Here is a 22,784-nt window from a genome sequence, read left to right as displayed (position 1 = left end):
CATTCACTCAGTTATCTAAAAATATTTTCCATGGCATACTTTCCAAATTCATTCATGACCTTCAGACTTTAAGTGGGGCAACAGCACCACTCAATGGACATAGGTGCACATAACAAAATAAAATATTCACTATCAACGGCTTCATTTTGAGGCAAGCTTCCCATTTCAAAAATATTCATATGTGATATGTTAACTTGTTGTGTGCTTGTCATGCTATTATAGGCTATTTTGTAACAATAAAACAATTTAATATCAGAGACAGTCAAACTAAAGAGCATTTCAATAAGCAAGAGACAGTGTTCATGTTGAGTTCTTAAGATTTTTTTATTCTCTTGTTTAGAAAGGATGGTTCTGGTCTCAGTCACTTTGTCAGAAATAACCAAGCATCAGTCACCCTGGTCTCCACTACTCAGTTAGGTTTGGAGCCTCTACCCACACACCTCGGGGCTCACGTCAGTCTCACTCACTCACTCTCTGTCTATCTCACTCTCTCCCCCTCACACACACACACACACACACACCGCACTGTTCCCCAGCAAACAGCATCCACACAGGATTTTGGTGGCACTGTAGAGATAATTGTATCATAGCAACACCATAACAACACTGCCTACAACTGAAAAAAAAAAAAAAAAAAAAAAAAAAACGGCAATGCCATGGCAGAGCAAGCTTTAGTTTGCTATTGCTTTAGTATGATGGTGTGTGGAAAGTTCACATTTCAGCATATCAATATGATAGGAAGACCCTGATAAGCTATGATGTTTTATCTGCTGGCACAGAAAGCGTCACATATTTACTGTACAGGCTGTTCGCATATCTAAACTGCAGATACACGGGCACATCCATGCACGTACACACACATACACATACGCATGCGTGCCACACACGTGTGCGTAGACATGTATGCAGGCACACATGCGTACCTGGACATGCACACACGCACGCAAACACATGCGCACGCACACACACACACAATTTCAAACATGCTTCCCAGAAGCAGTGAAATGGTCACATGTCTTAGACATTGTATAAGATGATAGCAAAAAAAAGCAACAATGATACCATATACAGTGATATAATGACAATAATAACTTTAAAATAACAATATTTCGATAAGATTAACACTGAAAATAGTGACAGAGTAGTTTAAATCAACAGTGATATTCAACACATTGTATCCATAGCAGGGGTTAAAGCAGATTTATGGACCCAATGAGCATTTCCCCCCGTCTCTGTGTTCCAGATCCCTCATGTACTTGATCCTTTTCACAATGTGGTGCTGATGTGTACTCATACTGTACTGGCCTTGATCATACCTAATCACAGGGCTTTTTATAGCACATGCCCACTTTTCCAGGAGTGTCTTTATCTGTGAAACATTCTGCGGATAAAGAAGTGACAACTTCACAGACAAGCACATAGACAAGCAATGAGTTAAGAGCTTTGTGGAATGGGCAAAAAAAAGATTGCAGATGATGAGATTTTTTTTTTATCAATAGTTTGTGAATGTAGAAATGACTGTGTCATTTCTGAGATCTAATCATATTGAATGGAATGTGGATATAAGATGTCATCATCAGAAATTGGTTGTGTTGTTTGTGTTTTTTCCACAATCCAACCAAAATCAGGTTATAGGCCAATGTGTGGCATCCCACTGTATTCTGGTAACATGTGGCCTTATGTCCAGTCTATACAATTACACATCTGATTAAAGGTGTTGTGATGAACAATTTGAATCAGATAAGCCACCTGTATACCACTGGCAGGCGACATAGCAGGTTATAGAGATGGAGTTAAGACAGATTCTTCAAAATAATGAAAGCAAATGTGAGCATACTGCTTTGCCACATGCATCCTTTTATGTATTTATGTTATAGTTATGCTTATCAGTAGGCTACAGTTAAGTACTCTATGACCAGCAATAACTGATACAAAGATGATGACTCAGCAAATGAAGATGTGGATCCAACAAATGGGAGGTTAACCAACACCAACCCTAAAACTACAGTTTCATTTGGGAAACAGTTTGAAGCAACCATCTCATGATCATGCCTGCCAGTGCTGGATTTTTCTGTTAGTAGAGCCAAGTCGTTAATGCGCTAATCATTATGCAAAGTTTAGATGAGAGATAATGTTGATTAGAAACCAGATGGCTATCCATTCAGGCCACAGAATCAGATACATGAAATTTCCTGAATAGAAACTGATGGCAGTTAGTTTTGACATTTCATATACTTTGTAACAAGGCTGATCTGTGTATCAAAAATGATGTGTTGATACATTTTTTGAAGGTTGAGGGAAGCGCTTGAAAAAAAACGAAAGTACATCTTACCACGGTCTTCTACACAACACACCTCCTCTTTCTCATGACGCATACGATTACAGGCAATTTCATAAAGCTCCACCAACGGCTCTACTAAGAAAACCAAACTAGCACCGCTTTATTTTTGAAGTATGAAAACCAACAGCGGCGCATTACCACAGTTCAGCCGTGAGAACGATGGCTTGAGAACTCATAATCCATAAGGTGAATAGGTAGTGATGTGTACTTTGAGGATGCCTGAGCAGAATTTATTCTAATGCAGTTGATGCCATGTTGACTCACATGCTGTTATCTCTGAACATACTGGTATACATGAGGAAAAATGTGCTCTTCCCATTTGTGTGTGTGAATGATTCCAGGCCGGTTCAGTATGGTACAGTTGGCTCAGCAGGGTGAAAAGACTCCTGGCTCAAGGTCCGTATCCAAGGAGGTGTATTGCCTGGATATACAATTCCCTAAATCCTTTGTTTGCCCCCCCTGCAGATGTTTGGTTCTCAGGCCCAGCTGCCCTGGCAGTGTCGCCCAAGATAAAGCTCGATGTCTGGGGTTCAGATCTTGGCCTCTGTGCTTGTCTGATCCGGAGGGTGAAAAGAGGAGCGGATCCTCTGGGCTTCATTAACACACAGATGACCAAACGCCTTGTTGTACCACTCTGGAGACCGGCCCCTGTAACAGCAATAGCACACAACATGCATTAATGATTCCATTGTCAAAAAACACTTTCATTCACTCTCAATCACACGTTTAACCCATGAAAACCACACACACACACACACACACACACACACACACACACACACCTGAGGTCCACTCTGCAGATATGTGTGAGTCTGGTCTTCCCGGTGCCGCAGGGCTCCAGGAGGTACTGTGACTCCAGGACGACGCCCCTCACCGCTCCCATGCGCGGGCTGTCATCGTGTTCGACGGACACACACACCAACGCACAGGAGCCCTTACACAGGTCTGTACGCCATGATCTGAGGAGGCGGAGAGAGAGAGAGAGAGAGAGAGAGAGAGAGAGAGAGAGAGAGAGAGAGAGAGGGAACAAGACAGATTTTATGTGGGAATGTGAGCTGTTTGGTAACCTTTTTTGGTATTATTTGAGAATGTTCTTATATGTTAGGAAACAGATTCGGGAGGTTGTATGAGGTGAATACTGGTTGTTTCAGACAATATTTGGCTTCAAAAGAATGTTGCAACTCTTGACATGCATTGATATCTTTTAAATATATCTGTTGTTATTGTCTTTGTATCATTAGCAGGTCAGGTTCAGAATTTGGCATGATTACTCACAGTGTTCATTAGAGTTCAGTGATAAACTCTCTGTAAATAAAAACTTCTGAAACAGACAAAACATGGAATGAAGGAATAATACTTCAATTCAGTAACACTGACCTCAGTACCACATAGTCACTGCTGGGTTGAGGCGCCATGCTGTGGCAGGAGAACTGGTACACGTCTGTCTGTTTATCCAGCGTCTCCAGAACCTTCTCCTGCTGCAGCTCGGTCTGCCACAGGGGGCGCTCTTTCAGCAGCCGCTGCAGCACCTCACCGGGAGGTGCCGACACCTCCACACACGCTCGCCACCGCCGCAGAGGGTTGCCATCTCCCACCTTACACACACACACATCATGGGTGTTAGATACAGTGTGTGCAAAAATGACTTTGTACCTAATTATGTATTACTTTAACAAATGTGTGTGTGTGCATGTGTGTGTGTGTGTGTGCGCGTGTCTGCCTATGTGTGTGTGTGTGTGTGTGAGAAAGAAAGAGCAGGGTTCCCACCATGGCCCTGATGTAAAATTCCATGACCTTTCCATGACTTCCATAACTAAGTCAGAGTGTTTCCATGACGTAAAAATGAAATTAATTCCTGGTTTATTCATGCTGTTTTTCAAAAGAGTGGTAAACAGTTTGGTTTCCACTACAGTTGGGCTTACTGTGGAGAAAAACAGCTGAAAACCACCAAATACATGGTATATTATCTGGTATATTCCTGTAAAATGACACATTTGGAAAAATCGCTGATATTCCCTGACTTCCCTAAAGAATTGATCAAAATCCCTGACTTTCCCTGTCTGCAACACAACTCTTAACATTCTATGATATTCCAGAAATTCCTTGATGAGTAGGAACCCTGAAAGAGAGAGAGAGAGAGAGAGAGAGAGAGAGAGAGAGAGAGAGAGAGAGAGAGAGAGAGAGAGAGAGAGAGAGAGAGACCACAAACCTTTTTAGATGCCAGTTCTGTATGATCAGTAGTGGAGCGGGACACCCAGCCTTTGCTCTTATCCTTGGCCTCTTTCAGCAGGCTCTGGACCAGCCCTTCCAGGTGCGCGTGGTAGGATCCTTCCTCGTCCTCATCTTCCTCCTCCTCCTCCACCTCCTCCTCGTGAGCCTTGCACAGCTCGTCCAGCGGGAGCGCCAGCAGCTCAGCCTCCATGTAGGAGTTGCGAGACTGGGTCACCATCTCCTCTGGGATCTGAGGTACAGCAGGAGGACACACACCACACCACACCACATCAGCGCTGGCCTAAATACCGCCGACTGCAACGCTGCAAACGCTTAGACAAATGGATGAAAGAGCGACGTGAGTGGGTTGTTCGTTCACCTTCAGATATGAAAGCAGAGAGCAAAAAACGTTGGAAAGATTGCATTCAAACTGAGATTCGTGCAAGAATGAGATATCCAGCATTTGTCACATCTCTTGCAAAATGATTGATAATACAAGAGTAAAACAATTTGCAGTAATGATAACACTTTCACAGCCTGGGTCCTCTATCTTTTAAATATTGGATGACAATTTCCAGGTAATGATGACATATACTGTATAGTACTGTAGTATTTTGGAAATGAGCTCATATTTGGAAAACGCATTTAAAAAGTCACAGTAAACACAACAGACGGTACGAATTCTGTCACTCATACATCACTTTCACTCTTATGAGATGAAAACCTAAAACTAACAGTCAACCCATTATATAGAAAAAGAACTGGAATTGAAAGCGACAGCAATATCGGCTGGTTTCAGTAACGAGATGGCACTCTCTGTAGAGCCTGACCTGAAAGAGGCGTTGGCACTCAGTGATCATGTGCGCCAGGCCCTGGGTGGCAGCCAGGTTCTCACTCAGGTCCTTCTGATCGGGACGTCCCGTGGTGTACTTCCTCTGGATTGTCCTTGAGGAACAGAAAATACACAGAATATTTAGAATATAGAATACATGAGCATTTACTGAGGGGCACAGAGAGAATGCACTCCTTGATCGTTAACGTACTCGCCACAGCAAACTTATAAAGAGCTGCCACACACTCATAGCCTCTATGCAAATAACATAGAAATGTATAGAAACCAACATTGTCAGGATAGCAAATAACACTGATGCAGGTATGATTTCAGAATGCAGGACTATACAAGAAATAATAATAGTAATAACAATACTAATGACAATACTACTACTACTACTACTACTACTACCACAGAAGAAGAAGAAGAAGTAGGAGAAGAAGAAGTCTCTATATGTGTCTATGTATGCATCAGTGTTTGTCAGTTTATATGTGCACACATGCATGTGTGCGTCTGTGTGTTTAAGTGTGTGTGTGTGTGTCTGTGAGTGTGTGTACCTCGGCGACAGCGTCTCGTTCTTCAGTATGTTGAGGTGGAACAGCGAGGGACCCAGACACACAGCCAGGTTCATAGGGGTCATCTGGTTCTCCTCCACCAAGGAAGTGACATCATGCAGGAAGTAGAGCAACGTCTGCAGCACCTCCCTGTTTTCGTCGGACATCAACAAAATGGCCGCTCTCACAGCCTGCAACCTCTGCTCCTTTGGGACATCTACAGAGAGAAGAAAGGGGATGTGAGAAGGAATGATGGATCAAAGAATATGTCATGGCTGTCTAATTACATTAGTTACATTACACCCACTCTTTCCTGTCTTTTAATGCAAATTCGGTTTGTGTTTGAGTTTTCTGATAAAAGGCAAGAGACATGAATTTATACGAATTTGAGAAGCTAAAAATTACGTTTAATTTCAAAGATTGTGTCTGTCGGATCTGTCGGAGCTGGTCACGATACACAATATTACCAAAGCATTAGGAGCATTTTGGAACCTAGATATTTTAGGTGTGCATAAATGTAATCTGACACTACACCACGAAAACAGAGCACTCAGGCTCCAATGAAACAAAGCGCAAAATATCAGACAGAGTATATGATATGATGTAACAAAGGGAAATAAAAAACTATCAAACAGTTATGTCAGTTATACATTCAAGTTAATAAACGTCTTGGTTGCATATGAATATAAAGACTGGCCAGTTCTAGTCTGAGACTTATTTTCACTGCTGTGAAGCAGCAGCTTGCAAATTTATTTAAAGTGAGCTTAATTCACTTCTACTGCGGTAAGCATTCAAACAATCTGCTGCAGCTACTCCAGAGTTGAGTATGAACGCTCTGAGAGGTTGAAACTCTGAATGAACAAACAGATGATGCACTGATTGCACTCTGAATTTACAACAAGGCCGGTCAAGTGCCACACAGTGCTCCGGCACCCAGCATGTCGATTTACAATCACACCCTTGGAGATAAATGACTTCTCAGTTGTGATTGCTTGTGTTCTGTGATTTCCGACACGATGCAGGAGTCTCTGGCTGCACGGCGACTTACACTGGTATATATGCAGGAAGGTTTCCCCCAGCTTGCTGGTGAGCAGAGGTTCAGGCAGGTCTCTGAAGAACTGTTTGACCATGTCGGCCACGTCGTACGCCGACTGGTCCTCATAGCTCACAGAGTCGGGAGAAAGCTCGCACTGCTGCCTCAGAGCCTGAATACGAGACTTCACGCCCGACTTACGGAACAATCCCACCTGAGAGAGGAACGAGAGAGGGGAAGACGGAACGAGGAGAGGGACAAGACGAATGGGAGGGATGGAATAGGTGAGAGAGGGAAAAGAGGGAATATGAGCACACTGGTCTCACTGCACATCCAATCTTGTCTGGGTGAAAATCTGAAGTGTTCCGTTTTCCTTTCACTAACCTGGTCCAGACAGTGCGTCCTGAGGTGGCTGAGGGCCTGCTGTAAACACAGAGGGAGTGGATAACCACAGCGCTGGACATGGACGATGAGAGGAACGCCAAACACACTCTTCTCTCTGTAGTCTGGCACCTTCATGCGCTTCATAAACTTAGGCACAGACCTGGGAGCAACAGAGAGAAAACAATTAGGTGTGTGAGAGAGAGAGAGAGACAGAGAGGTCTGGGCTTTCACTATCTTTCTCTCCATGTGGATTGTGGTCAACACAATTTCTCTCTTAGGGATAATAAATGTGACTGTGTATGTGTGTGTGCAAGTGTGTATGTGTGCCTGTCTTTTCGCTTTCCACATCGATGGTGCATGTAGTCCTGCTGTTTCAACACTGACAGATAAAGATGTGGAGGAGATGAAGGGAGGAAAGCAGATACATAGCAGTAAAAAAAAAAACAAAGGAAGAAATTGAGAGATGCCGTCACAGAGTCACATGCATACACGCAGACAGATGTACCATTAGTCTTGACAGAGGCATTGCTTAAGTGGCGTGGAAGATGGAGATGGAGACAAAACAATAAGAACACAAAAGACTGCCTGTGCATCTTTTGTATGTGTGTATGTGCAGTGAAAAGAATGAACAAAAGTGAGAGAGGTCTGATCCAAGAATATACAAAATTACTTTAGGCAGGGACTTTCCATGTCTCACCATGTGATGTCAAATCCTGTGTATTCCCTAAATTATGAAGGAATGTGTGAAATATGAACTAACAGCCTCACTGTACAGAATGGAGAGAGGCCTAAGAACAAAGACTTGATATAATCCGTATCAGACTTTCAACTTGACGGTGTGTATAGTTACTGATCAAGTCCAGCTTCTATTTGTGCATGCATGGGTGTGTATCAGAGTGTGTGTTTGTGTACCTACCATGTCCAGCCATGTTTATTAGACATTGAGTATTTCTCCATGATGGCGGTGAGGCGGAGCAAAGAGAACTTCTGCAGCAGACTGAGCTGGCCTGCTGATTGGCTACTGATCTGCAGCGAAGATGCTGGTTGGCTGAGAGGGTCGGACATCCTGAAACTGGGCCATCGTAGTCTGGGACGGGGAGAAAACACAAGTAAAGAAACATACAGAAAGAGACCGTTTGAGCCAAAACCGAAGCCTAACTGGAGGTCCATTTGATTGACTGGACAGATCCTCACCGTGGCCTGGTCAGCGAGGCTCCCACTCCAGAGTCCCGCCTCTCCCGACTGGTCCCTGTAGAGTCGGTGTCGTTCAGGGAGACCCCGTCTCTCTCGCCTTCGCTGGGGGTGGTCCTGCCCTCCCCCTCCTCCTCCCCCTCCCCCTCCCCTGTCTCACACTCGGGCAACACGCTGCGACTCCAGTGGTCCACTATCTGCTGCAGGCCGCTGACGTGCTGGATGATGTCGTCCAGGTGAGGGAACAGGTTGTCCTCCCTGTCGAGGTCCAGCAGGTCTCCTGTGCTGGCGTATAGGTGGGACCCTGGCACGTTGTCGTAAACGCTCACCCTGCTGCCCCGCGGCGCTCCGGGACAGGGAGGCTTGGACAGAGGTTTACTGGTCCAGGGCTCAGCCAGGCTGCTGTTGGGTGGAAGAGTTTGGGCCTTCATCTGGGGGGCGTGTCTGTCAGTGGGCGACGGAGCCAGGCTCTCTATGGACAGAGCTTTAGGAAAGGTGCCTGGCTTATGGTCTTTAGGGATGTGGATGAGGAGGTTTTCATAGGAGTGAAACTGGTTTCTGCCAAACTGGCTCTGTCCTTCAGTCCTCTTGCCCTGAGAAGGCAGCTCCATGTCCTCCAGATACACACTCCCTCTCTTGCTGGCAGGGCGGGGCTTCTTACACGCATGCTCCTTCACACTGGGGGGCACAGTCTCTCTGCTGGGGCTCACACTCACCATGGGTTCATCTTTACAGTCGTTGCCATGGGGGACAGAGGAAGTGCTGCCGTCAGTGTGGTGGATGTGTTTAGGGCTGCTCTCTAATTGGCTGATGGGGGTACACTGGAGCATCTGCAGGGCGTGAGGCTCCTCCCCCTGTAACACTGGCCCGCTGATGACCAGTGGCGGCCTGCGACTCGAGCTTTTCCGCCTCGTCGACGGCCCCCACGTGCGCATTACTTCCATTCGACGCAAGAACTCCTTGGCTTTACTCCGCCCTCCTTGCCCATGGCGGCTGCTCTTGATTGGCAGGGAGTTGTAGTGTGGAAGGTCCCTGGGTGGTTGGTAGGAAGCGGCGAGGGACGCCATAGAAACAGAGTCGGGCATGGCGGAGGCGGAGTCTTCGCTGTGGAGCGAGGAGATCTCTGTGATCTCCTGCTCGCTCAGGTCTGTCAGAACGCTCTCACTGCTCACTGTGCTGTGCAGCCCCTCCCCCTGGCCTGTCGGGCTGCTCTCATTGGTGCTGTCCAACAGGAAATCCTGCAAGCGGGACCAGCGTCGGCTGCTCCACTCAAACGTCCATCTTTTACTGATGGCCAGTGGGTCATCCTCGTCAGAGTCATCGGCCTGGGGAAGGATGGGAGAGACATTAAGTGTGGTGTCTGTGGTATTTTCTATCAAGAAATCATCACTACACAGGCAGCAAAGCCTGGCTGAGAGGCGCCATATTCACTTTGTGTCACTAGATGGCATCAAAGGCAGGAACCCCTTTGAATAACATGGCATCACATTTTCAGATGTTGTGCATGGTCAAGACAAAGGACTAATCATTTACACTCAATATACTAAGACAAATTAGGAACAGAAAGAACAAATAGATAATGGGACACAATCATTATACTGTTTAATTCTCCCCAAATATATTGCAGAAGGATGTGTCCATTCATGACAGCTGACATAGTACATCATGTTCTGTTACCCAACATTAACAAAACAACAAAAAAGTTCCACTCTGTTAAAGTGATGAAGACATGCTGTTAAAAATGACTGTCTTACCTTCTTCTTGGGGTGGCTGACATCCAGCTTCATGGAGGCAGACTTGTTCAGGGTGTTTAGACGTCTGCAACACAGACACAGACACACACACAGACACACACACACACACACACACACACACAGACACACAGTCAGTCAAACATGCTAGAGCTGATGGGTTGGATGCATTCTGTGTTTGTTTTCCTCTGCTCTGTAACACTCTGCTTGCTTTCACTATCTTATCTCTCACTTTCCGCTACTCTCTCCTCCTGAGTCTCAATCATTCACTCTCAGACGCGCCTCTTCTTTCTCTCCTTTGATCTTCTTTTCTGACTGTATCCTTTCCCTTCTACTCTGTCTCTCCCTCTGTCCCACTCTGCCTCCTTGTATATCCCTTCTTCTCCCCTCTGGCATCAGAGAGAGTTCCTCCATTACACTTCCACTCGAGACTGATCCTCACCCCAAAGGAGTGCTTCTCCCCCAAACGCAGCCTGCCCCGCCCCTCCCCTCCCTCCTCCCCGACTTTCGTCTCCCCTCCCTCAGCTATCTTCACCCACCTACCCCTTCCCATTCCATACTCTCACCCAAGCACTGAGGGAAACCTCGTTACCAAAAAGCCTTTCTCTGCACCCATCCTTCCCTCCCGCTGCCTCCCCCTAAGGCAACTTAGGGGATGAGAAGAGTGGTTAGTTAGGAGGGTGGTGTCTGTGTTCCTGTCATTCAAGACGGGATCATTAAAAACATGTTTTGGGGCTTACATGTCTATTATGACCTCTGTCATCGGGAAGGTTTTCAGCCTCTAATAGCACAGTAGGAAATCCTCCTTTGTTCACTGTTTACTTTCTCTGTTCTCCCATACAGACTGGCAGACAGGAGATTGCTTGTTACTACATATAAACTAGAGAATAACGGTAACAAGCTATCATGTCAACCGTCTGTCTCGCTGGAGGTAAACATTAAAGTTGTGGGAATATACACTGGGAGCCATTGTAGGAGTCTCCACACCCTGCATTTGTACTGCAGGATAGTACAAACAAGTCCTCCTCCTCTACAACAGCTGCATGTGTGTGAAGTCTTGCGAGCATGAACCTATGCATGAATAAATAATCAAAGTTAAAACAGTTTTTTATGTGCGCAAGAAAGATTATGGATCATGGAGCATGTGTGTCTGTGAGAGCGATGTATGAAAGAGGGAGAGCTCATTATGAATATGCTTTACGCCGGTTCTCAGGGGGTCTGATGTGTATTCTCTCACAGTATAGCTGTCAGGAATCACTAACACTATCATTACCACACCCGCCTCTCCCAAGGACATAGAGAGAGAGGGGGGGGTGAAGAGAGAAAAAGATAGGAGGGGGAAAGTATGTGAGTAAGTATGTTGGTGCGACCAAAAAAAGCTTCAATGAGAAGGGAGTGCTTTACCAGGGAGAGAGAGAGAGAGACTGAGAGACATGAAACAGGGAAAGATCATAGCTGAAGTGTGCAAAGGGACTTTAAATACGCACACAGCCATCTGGTAGTCTACGTTGGCATCCTCAAACCCCCCCCAACAAACCCCCTCCCCACTGCCCTCACCCCTCACACACACCCCCCTGCTTCACCCCCTGAGGGTCTCTGCTCTTTGAATGGGAGATCAGAGCGTGGCAGAGGGGTGGGAGGGAGTGTGGGGGGGGTGGTGGGTGGCTGACCAGATCAAAGCCTGTGTGTCGGAGGGGGAGACAGGGACTGGGAGTTCATTAAGGGTCGGGGTCAGACGTCTGATGATTAGCGGTTAGCACCAGGCCGCAGGGAAAAGATCAGGGTGCAGAGCGAGGGGAAGGAGGAGAGGAATCGATGAATCAATGGCAGCTGCGCGATGATGATGACATTTTGATACTGGTGTTAAATATTATGCATAGAAATGGAGGGAGACAGACAGAGAGAGCGAGTGTGTATGTTTGTGTGTGTGTTTTCTGTGAGTGCCCTTACCGACACAGAGGCTCGACCAGATCCCTGTCCAAGAAGTCATGGTCCCTTTTCACCGACAAAATGTCAATTGGAAACTGGGAATCTGTGAAAGAGAGAGAGCGAGAGAGAGAAAGAGAGAGAGAGGGGGGGAGAGAGAGAGAGGGAGGTTTACAGTTAATGATTGACAGGAGACAGCAGTGAGGGGTTAACAGTTAATGAAGTCTGTGATGTTTGGCACACCTGCTGCCACTAACTGTTAACACCAGTCATCTACATCTGGAGGAGCAGACACATGCAGACACACACACACACACACACACACACACACGCACTCACAAAATTGTTAACCCCCAAAAATAACTTAAATTCCGCACATTGCCAAACACAAAAAAATGACTCAAGCGTTTTATTTTTGTGATTCTCTGTGTGTGGTGGTAGACTGCAGGCCTTATGAAAGCCGCAGAGTCCCACAGGCCGGCATCCATAACCCCACATTACTGCCTCTCAGAGAGGTGCAGTGTGCGCTGCTAAACAAGGAGCAGCGCATTTAAGAGCTACTTCTTAGATTACTGGGGCCGTTTCCTGTTTGTGCCTCGACTGGACGAGGGCAGATGATCGTCACATGAATGCCTCTAGGGTTTTCCAACAAGGTGAGAAGGGAAGGAAGGAGGGAGGGAAGGAAGGGAGGAAGGAGGGAAGGAAAGGAGGAGATAAAAGGAAAGGCAACCAAGAAGGCGAGAAAGAAAGCAAGAAAGAAAGCAAGAAAGGAACAAAGAAACAAAGACGGAAAAAAAAAAGAGTGCAGGCCCTGCTGTCCAGACCTGAGTGGGGGATGAGGGGAAGATGAGTGGCAGGTGAGTAGAGGAGAGGACAGAGGAAGAAAGGTGGAAGAGGGGAGAGATAGAGAGAGAGAGAGAGAGAGAGAGAGAGAGAGAGAGAGAGAGAGAGAGAGAGAGAGAGAGAGAAGCTATGAGAGTCCCAGCAGTGATAACAAGGCCTTTCCCATGACCCCTCCCTCTGGACAGGAACTGGAGCCTGGAAATAGACCACAGCAGCCCAGAAGACAGGGACAGAGAGATGGAGGGATGGGTAGAGAGAGAGAGAGAGAGAGAGAGAGAGAGAGACACAGGGATGACAGAGAGAGAGAGAGAAAGAGTGAGAGAGAGAGAAAGAGAGACAGAGAGAAAGAGAGAGCGAGAGAGCGAGAGCAATAGAAGAAGGAATGGACAGAGGAGGGATTTGAAGGGGCGAGTCTTTGTGTGAAACACGGCAGCTGTGTAAATTCTGGACCTCAGACTGTGGCTACTCTATGTACATGTTTGTGTGTGTACGTGTGTGTGTGTGTGTGTGTGTGTGTTACCTTCATAGAGCTGGGCATACTGTGGAAACCCCGCCGCTCTCAGCCAATCGCAAGCCTCCTTAGCCTCAATCTCTGTAAAGCCCAAAAGGAGAAGAGACAGGTTGAGTAAACACACCCACATATTGATTACATATTGGCCCTGTGAACAGCTATGAAGTATATTCACAAAGTTCTCGGTTCTGCGTAACCATTTATATGCACAACATGATGGTATAGAACATTGTGAGACACCCATAATTCAGTTGGTCTGTAGGTCATATATCATAAAAACAGAGAGCGATTCAAAGTCAGAGAGAAAGAGCTTTGGACTGAAATTGGATTCGTCTAAAAGTGTTGCGTGATATCACATCCCGGCATTTGTGAGGAGGAAAGTCCCTGCAGGATTTGGTCTCATCATATATCATAAACAGAAGCAAATGAAGAGTCAAAGACAGAGATAAAGAGTGTGACATTGGATTGGAAGCAGCGGCTGCTATCCCCATCCCAGCATTTTTAATACATGGGGAGGAACATCTCAGCAGAACTCAATTCTCCTCTGAGATTTCCGCTGGAATGATGAGATCGGAAAAGCTGGAATGGAGCCAGCGAGGGACACACATTATCTTGAGAGGACAGAGAAATGTCTTCACACAGTTTAGTTTTTTTTAAATATACTGTATATAGATATTGGGAAAATCTGATATCCACTTAGATTTGAAATTTCCATGCAGCATCAGATTTGGGCTGTTAAAGTGTAAACTTCACAGGCTTTCCACACGGCACCACACCCCATTAGGTGCTGTAACCGACACCAGTAGACATTTTACAGGCATTTGTTTTACTACTTTTTTCCGCTAGCATATGTATTGCCCACACAGCTAAACTGGCAGCTCTCTACTGTGCATGTGTGTGTGTCTGCACATGCACATGCATGTATGCGTGTACCCACATTTTCTTTATGAGCAAACACTGATTAAACCATTCTGTGGAGCTTTGTGCTGACAAGGACATTTTAAAGATCCTGGTGCCAGTGATCAAATTTGCACACTTATTCCTGTAGAACTTTTAGCTTTACAAACTTACATAAACTTACACTACCAGTCAAAAGTTTGGACTTGGATGTTTTTCATTATCTTAAAGCCATTTTGATCTAAAGGCTTATGCTTAAATGCTTGAAATTTGTTTCTAAGACAAATATAAATAGTGAAGTTGATGAATTTCTTTCCAAAGCCTTTCCATCAAGGCAAAGGGCGGCTGCTTTAAAGAATCTAAAATATAAGACAGTTTTGATTTGTTTAACCCTTTTTTGGTCACTGCATAATTCCATTTGCGTTATTTCATAGTTATGATGTCTCTACTATTATAAATCTGAAAAATAGGCTATTAAAAATATATAAAAATGCATGTGTCCAAACTTTTGACTGGTAAGTGCAAAAGAATGTAAACTATCACACACAGATTGTATAAAGTCTCAGTCAAATCGAAAACACCCCCCTACATTACTACATTACTCCTAGCTGTTTCTACATTCTGCAGTCACCACTATGGCATTTGGCTCTTATCTCTTCCCTCTTAAAAAATCTCATTCACTCACACGAACTCACTTGTCTTATTCACACTCTTAGAGGCGCTGAAAGTGAATGGGAGAGGCACCGCACAAACACAGAGGAGACGGTTCAAGCGGCACAACAAAAAGCCTCCATCCTCACCATCACAGAGATGAGAACGGTCAGAGGAAACGATCTTCTCACCGCAATCCGCCAATTACATCCCTCTCCCAACATTCCCAGCATAACTCCCCTCTCTAAATCACATATGAAGCGACACGAGGGTGAAACATGAAAGACATTTTGTCACGCTCTGAAAATAGACTCTGAGAACTGAGAAATTCCTGCAAGCGGCGTTTCTCCGCTCTAGTCTTTGGTGTGAGGAAACAGAAGAGGCGCAGAGAATTAAAAACTCACTTGAAGTCCTCATGATTCGCTCATGGTGTAGGGGGTCGACGTGCTTATATTTCTGTTACAGTCTCCTCTCCATCCCATGTCACATCCATCCGCCACTGTCCGGCGCTCCATCAAACGACAACCGTTTCTGTGCTTCCCTCTTCTCTCCCTTTTCCAGCCCTTCTGTTTACAACTCTGCCTCCCTCTTCCAGCCGGCCCCATGCAGCTTTTCTCTCCCCTCTAATTATCCCCTTAGCCTCCTCTCTCACTTTCTACTTCATTATAATTCACATACAATATCTCTCTCTACTTTTGCACTTCTCTCTGCCTTACGCTGCACCCGTCTCGCCTCTCCTCCCTCTGTGTAAGTTTATTTTTATGCTTATTCTTCTTCTGTTCATTTCTTCCTGCCTATTTATGGTTACGGTTGGGCTTTATCTTTATTTTTGTTAGCACGCGACATCATACAATTTCTATTCTATTTCTAAAACTTCTAAAAGTGCTGCACAGTATGTTGCCTCTATAGAGAAAAATCTATAAAAGCATTTGAATACTGCTCTCTCTTTCTATACAACTTCCGATCAACTTTTGTTGACATGGCAATAAAGTATTGAACTTGAATTGAACTTGAACTATAACCTTACTGCATCTCTCTTACTACTACCCACTACCCACTACTACCCACCTGCACTCTCTCTCTAATATTAACAATAATACATCCTCACACGTAATCCTTCATCCGTCCGCTTTGCTCCTCTTCACTGCCTCATCCCGTCTTCCGCTGTGCTCCTACCAGACTTCGCTCAATGCCTCCCTCATCACATCTTCATCGTCATTACCAGAGCTGCTGCTGCCTCATCACTTCCATGGAGAAAATGGCTAATCCGAGCCGGCTTTTGCATCAGCCGGCCCCCGAGGCCGTAGACCGACGACTGGCGTTACGCTAACTCAACATGTCAGCTGAACCTACTGGCAGGCGAGCGAGGAGACTCTGACCTAGGCTTGTCACTGTTGGCTGACTGTACGAAACGGAGGACCAGAACAATGTGTGAGGGAATGCAGTGTGCGCACACACACACACATACACACATCAGCACAGTCAAGCACATTTAGCACAGTCCAGATGTTGCCCCCAGTGAGTCAGAGAATGCGAAAAAGGCTGAGACAGGCAGACAACTGGGGTGGGGAGGGCAGCTGGGATGGACAGATCCTGTGGGAAAACCACAGGGAGGAAGACATACCACACCAGCCACTTACACACTGACTGTAGAAACATTACCCGCTCTTCGTATGAAACACACTGACCAGGTGAAAGAAGAGGAGCTGCAGATGAAGAGGAGGAGACAGTATAAGGAAGAAATGTTTAAGCCTTGTGGCAGTAGAGAGACGGATTATGCAGAAACGGGTGCAATTCAATACTGGGAAGGTTGTCCTAGTATTTTGTACGTTAAGTATACAGTACAGCTTCATCTCAATCTCCTCAACCTACTGCAGATTCATGCTATTAAATGTGCTGCAATCTCTTGCCTAGACAGTGGAGCTATTCAGTTTACTTACTCTTGTTAACACATCCTATTTATGACCAATTTACCTCCATTAGAATGCTAAATACAAGACTTTGAAAACCCTCAATATCCCAAATGCATTTACGCTGCCTTTCCTAGTGCTGCCTTTTCTAGTAATTAATTGTTATGCAGCAACTGTAGTCCCTAGATATATTAGGAAATGCACAAAATGGCATGCCTCATTGCCTTTTGTGTTTGCGTGTGTTTCTGTGTGTTTGTGCGAGGGAGATCAAAGGCGCCAAGTGTCAGCGCTCCTGTCAGCGTGGGAACAAAGAGCTTCTATTCATCTGTGCAGAATTTAATCAAGAGATTAATTGGTACACAAACATGTCATTAGTGGGCCACAAAACACACAAATGCACACAGTCAGATGGAGCTAATCCGAGCTGCCCACCAGGCCGTTCCTTCATTCCTTCGGTCTATTCCGTCTCCCTGCACTCCTGCTGTGTAGAATATATGACAACAGGCAGCAAGCCACCAGAATAACAGCAGGGAAGGAAGACAGATGGTATGTGTATGAGTGTGTGTGTGTGTGTGTGTGTGTGTGTGTGTGTGTGTGCGCGCACCTGTACGTGCATGTGTGGGACGAAGGGGCTGTAAGGTAATTCATTGCATAACAAGGGTGCCAGCTACGTTACATAATGAAAAAGTGCCCGAAAGTCCTTACGAGTTTTTTCTCTGCAAGTACGCCTTTTGCCTTTCTTTCCTCTGCCTTTCATTTCCTCCCTTTTATCCGAGGCCTCCTCCATAAGCCGGAGGGGGCCAATAACCTTGACTTTGTGTCCGCCTCTCCTCAGTGTTATGTCTGCCTCATACTGGGTCTCAAGGACTCTGAAGTGCCTCGCATGACATCATTTCCTGCTCTGAATTTCCCAGGCATCCAGAGCGGAGTGTGAGCTAAGAACAGCAACAGGAACAACACTTCCTGGACTTAACATGTCAGTGGGAGTCAGCTGGGATAATTGCTGGGGGTTAGTTAGACTGACTGAGCCGCACTGATAGATAATGAGCAGTAACAGCAAGTAAGAGGGCCAGAGAGTACTGTTAATTATACAAAGATACATTTTCAGGCAATGCTGTGGGTTTAAACACAACTGTTCAGTCAAACTCCATTAAAATAGACTCCATGGATTAAGAACAGAAGAGAGGTAAATGCTTTTAGTCATAGTCCTTCACATTTGGGTGAATACACACGTACACACACACAGAGAGAGAGAAAGAGAGAGAGAGAGAGAGAGAGAGAGAGAGAGAGAGAGAGAGAGTCTGGACAGCAGCCATATTCCCACATAAGCTAAAGCACTTAGTCCTCCATGTTTAAAGGTCACTGAGAAAAAAAGTAGTGAAGAAGGCAGAGGAGGAGTGATGGGTTAAGAGGAATATGTCTATCCTGTCCTGTATGGTACATCTGCAGTGATGTCAAGCCCTCAGGAATGTACTGTAAAACTGAGTCAATACTGACATGAAATCAGTACAGGTTCAAGCACAGACTCTTCTGTACACTGTGGGAGACAGCTGTAGATAGACTGCCAAGACATTTTTAAATTTGTCAGCATCTATCTCCATGCTGACAAATTGAAAGGTTTGAAAAGAGGTTGTATGCTTGATGTAGATTTGCAGCTGACCGTGTGGTTATGATACTAACAAGTGTTAACTGCAAGGATTGCTTGGTTAGTGGAAACAGTTGGCTGTAGTGCTGGGAAGTCTCAAGGAAGAAAAAATTACAGGAAGACACAAGAAGGTTGAGGGTGACAAAGTGGCATATTTGGTTATGCCACTGTTTCTCCAGCAGAGGGTATTAAAGCAATGCAATTTACTGCTTCAAATTATTATATTGCTTTAGGCTATGGTTGCTGAAGGGGAGACAAGGCGGCTATGTGTATGTGCTGCATTCTGTACATATCTTCTTTTTTTTTTTTTTTATCATTTAGTGACTTTAGCATTCATTGCCAGCTGGCTAGGTACAAAAAGTTTAGAGCTTAGCTAAGATTGGGAGGCAATGTGGCCAAGAGGTTAGGCAGACTGTCCCTTCACCAGTATAAAATAAAAAAGTGAGTAAACTATGACCTCCAGTCGGTGATAATGACAAGGCAAAACAACCACCAATATGAAACAAACATCAATGATATATTTTAGAAAAGCATCAATTTATGCTTTTTTGCCTCAAAAGACCCTATCCTCGTGAACTCTTTCCCCTACATTCATTATGAGTCGCTCTAGAAAAGAGCGTCCACTAAATGCCTAAAAAATGTTAAAATGTAATCGATCTAAAACATTTGAGAGGTATTTTGATTCAGATGGAGACTACAGGTGATCAGGTTTGGTCAGGTCACTGAGTTCTCCGCTTTTAACTAGAATCCACCAGCTGCTGAGAATTGGAATGCATCGGGAGAGTGAGTGTGTCTGTGTGTGTGTGTGTGTGTGTGTGTGTATGTATGAGAGAGAGAGCAACAGAAAGAGAGAGTGTGTGTGTGTGCATGAGATTGTGCGTGAAATTTAAATGAATCATAGCTTTACCCAAAAAGAGCACAGGCATAAACTTGCTTCTCCATCTGCATTCCTCCCCTGCAGCAGCTTTTTTTTCTCTCTCTCCTCCTGTCTCTCTCTCTCTCTCTCTCTGACTTTCCCTCTCCACACATCTTTTCGATTTAGCAATCAGCCTGTGTCTGCACCTGATGCTTAATGTAAAATTTGGCAGACAAACACAAAAAAAAAAAAACACCAAACACAAGACCTGACATGCTCCTTCAACAGACCAGTCAGAGTAGCCAGTCATCCATCATTCAAAAACAGGACACAAAACAACACAATGCACTCAAAACAACACAAACACAACATCTGATTTGTTCAAATGTACCAACATTATGCCCAGAAAATATAGAGTAGAGTAATCCAACATCTGCAATGTGAGGAATAAGAACTCATAAGACACACATGTTCATATAGAGTAGCCATTGGGACGGCCCAGTGCCTGTGCTGTGACATTTCCATGAAAACCAGGAAGTTCCACTGTCCACTCCCCTGCAAACATGAGTCATGTGACAGGAAGGTGAGGAAATAACCATGGAATACAAAGCTGAAGAGTGACCAGCGAGGAGAGAGACAAAAACAATAACACTGCAGTCCCTTACAGCTTGTTATTGCTTCTTTCAGATTTATGAAAACCATCTTTTGGAGGAAAGAAATGTCCAGACTGAGGAAAAGCAGAAAGTGGGAGTGCTGGCAACCTGTAGTGTGCACACTCATGCCAATAAAGCATACTTAAAAACCATGAAGATAGAGGAGAGATGTTTCCTACACTACACTGTGTCTCTCCCACATGGGCTACTTCTGAAAAGTCAAATCTATTCTAGTCTAGTCTAGTCTTGTTTATTTATATAGCCCTTTATCACAGTCAAGTCTCAAAGGGCTTTACATACCTTCATATACATGTCATATACCATACTAATATTCATGTTCCATCTCTCACTTTTGAAAAACAGCCAACTGAGAGGAGAAAATAGATGTAATTATGCAAAAACTGTGAAAATAATGTTCTATTTGTTCTCTTTTTCTTCCAAAAAAAACATCCAGTTCTGGAGATTATCACTGATCAGAAGAAGGTTTTTATCATAACACTAACTAACTGACTGTCCCATCCTGGTGACACAGACCTAATCAATCACTTCTGTAAATAACTGACAGGCAGATCACAATTTGGCCTCTCCCTCCGTTTCTACCTTGTTCCAGCCTCCTGAGCAGCTGCTGCCGGGCAATGATGCGTGAGAGGCGCAGGGCCGAGCGCCGGCGCGGGGTGTCGCCCAGCCTCAGGTAGTGCTCCTGCCCATCGGGTGTCATCGCCTCCAGACAGGTGCTCTCACTGGTGCACTCGCTGTCACTCTCACAGCCATTACTGTCACCTTCTGCGCCGAGGCCCACGCTCAGCACGCTGCCATCGATTTCCATACTCCTACTGTCCGTAATGTCGGCATGGTCCACGCTGCACTCTGTACCAACAATGCCACTACTGTCTACACTGTCAACATCCCCCACATTGTCCAGGCTGTCAGCGATGTTTATACTCGTAGGGTCCGTAACTTTTACAGTCTCCGCGCTACGCGTGACGTCCTCGTGGCTGGCAGTTTCTACAGTGCCTGCAGTGTCCGCACTGTCCGGATTGCTGTTTGCTGTCTCTTCATTCCCTGCAGCTTTTGCTACGTCTGCATTCTCTACGGCACCTACACAGTCTGCTGATGCAGCCACACTGTCCGTGCTCTCTGTAGTGTCCACCTTGTCCACAATGGCCACGCTGTTTGGAGCCTCCATACTGTACAAAAGTACCATCTAATTCTCACTAGCGTACAAGTCTGTCTCACTCTCGCCCGGATGATCTGTTGTCTGCGCACTCCCTCAGCATTCCTGCCTTCAACATGCCCTCACTGGAAGCCAGATCAGGTCCCCACCCTCTCTCTTCCTCCCTTCAGCTCATAGTCAAACAAACGCTAGCCATGTGACACCACACACACAAGCTTCATCAAACTACCTGCGCTCCACCGACAAGGCGTCGTCTCTTCCCACACACCCACCCACACCCACAGTCATGCTGAGCTCTCATCTGAGATGGGAGGAAGACTCGTAAAACTCTTGCTTCCACCTCGTCCTTCCTTCGGTCACATGACCAGCAGCCAATGGCACGATTATATCTGGGAACACTGCCCTGCTTCCTGAACCTGTGCCAGAGACACAATTTGCTACAGCCTCAGGCATATGTGTGTATGTATGGCATGTGTGTGTGTGTGTGTGTGTGTGTGTGTGTGTGTGTGTGTGTGAGTAAGGGCAAATGTGGGATGGAAGATGTAATCAGAGAGGGGATAGGCCTGGAAAAAACACTATCCCAACAAGCATATCCCGATGTGAAATGGGAAAGGGCAGGACAATAGAGAGTATGTGGGTGTGTGAGAGTGCGCTGAGGAATGTATGTAGGAGCGTGCTATTGTTACTAATGCTGAGTAGGACTGTAATGCTATTGAGAAATGTTCTCTAAATCCACACCATAGCATCAAGTGCGTACCACATGACATTTAGCATAATTCATCAAGCACATATCCTGCGCCCACAGTGATCCTTGCGGCCCCCAGTTAGTAATACATTCAACAAAATCGGCTGTATAGTGGGTGAAATAAGTAGGGCTAAGAGTCCGAAATGTGTGACACAATGTTGCCATACAGTAACAGAGTTAACGGATAAATGTATGGAATGCAGTGAGAGGAGGAGGGAGGAGGAGGGAAGTTCATTCTTTGGCCTAGTTTAGTTTAGTAGGCTAGTGAAGTACCAAGACAAGAGGTTAGGGGGGGTCACCTTAATTCATTTTGGGGAACGAATGGGGGGGGGGGTTATGTGAAAAGTAGGTCATAGTAAAGTCAATTTCAGGTCAGCAGTCACACACACACACACACACACACACACACACACACACACAAGCTCACAGAGCTTTTTAGTGTGCAGGTATTAGGCTGTCAGAAAGGTGTGAGTGAATAGCGTATGAAATTCCAGAAAGGCTTTTTAAATGTCTATGTGCATTAACCACATATCACAAAGTCGGCTATGTATGCTCAGTCAGAAAAATTCTGTTAAGTTGTGAAATATTACATTTCTCTACCACTGAAATGGAGTGATTTGATTAGACTGCCCTCTGGAGGCGATGTGAGAGGAAATTATCACAAGTAAATGGAAGG

General features: G+C 45.4%; 1 protein-coding gene across 2 annotated transcripts; it reads right to left on the bottom strand.

Moving 5' to 3' along the window:
• Positions 1 to 299: 299 nt before the first annotated feature.
• stard13a (StAR related lipid transfer domain containing 13a) lies at positions 300 to 21,559 on the bottom strand. Of its 2 annotated transcripts, none has more exons than XM_071911798.2 (14): positions 20,790 to 21,559; positions 13,587 to 13,658; positions 12,248 to 12,329; positions 10,301 to 10,364; positions 8,550 to 9,871; positions 8,272 to 8,442; positions 7,356 to 7,515; positions 6,987 to 7,185; positions 5,942 to 6,155; positions 5,383 to 5,497; positions 4,551 to 4,802; positions 3,719 to 3,936; positions 3,124 to 3,300; positions 300 to 2,989 (listed from the first exon to the last, which is right to left on the bottom strand). In XM_071911798.2, exons 1-14 carry the CDS (start codon positions 21,391 to 21,393, stop codon positions 2,872 to 2,874), a joined length of 3,768 nt encoding a protein of 1,255 aa, XP_071767899.2. In that variant the 5' UTR covers positions 21,394 to 21,559; the 3' UTR covers positions 300 to 2,871. The 2 variants fall into 2 exon arrangements, with proteins under 2 accessions (XP_071767899.2, XP_071767902.2); XM_071911801.2 differs by lacking the exon at positions 20,790 to 21,559 and adding an exon at positions 15,530 to 15,618.
• Between the last annotated feature and the right edge of the window lie 1,225 nt (positions 21,560 to 22,784).

Source organism: Centroberyx gerrardi, chromosome 11 (assembly GCF_048128805.1).
Source record: "Centroberyx gerrardi isolate f3 chromosome 11, fCenGer3.hap1.cur.20231027, whole genome shotgun sequence".
Classification (NCBI taxonomy): domain Eukaryota; kingdom Metazoa; phylum Chordata; class Actinopteri; order Beryciformes; family Berycidae; genus Centroberyx; species Centroberyx gerrardi.
Note: the sequence above shows the minus strand (reverse complement) of the source record. Positions and strands in the feature narration are given on the sequence as shown.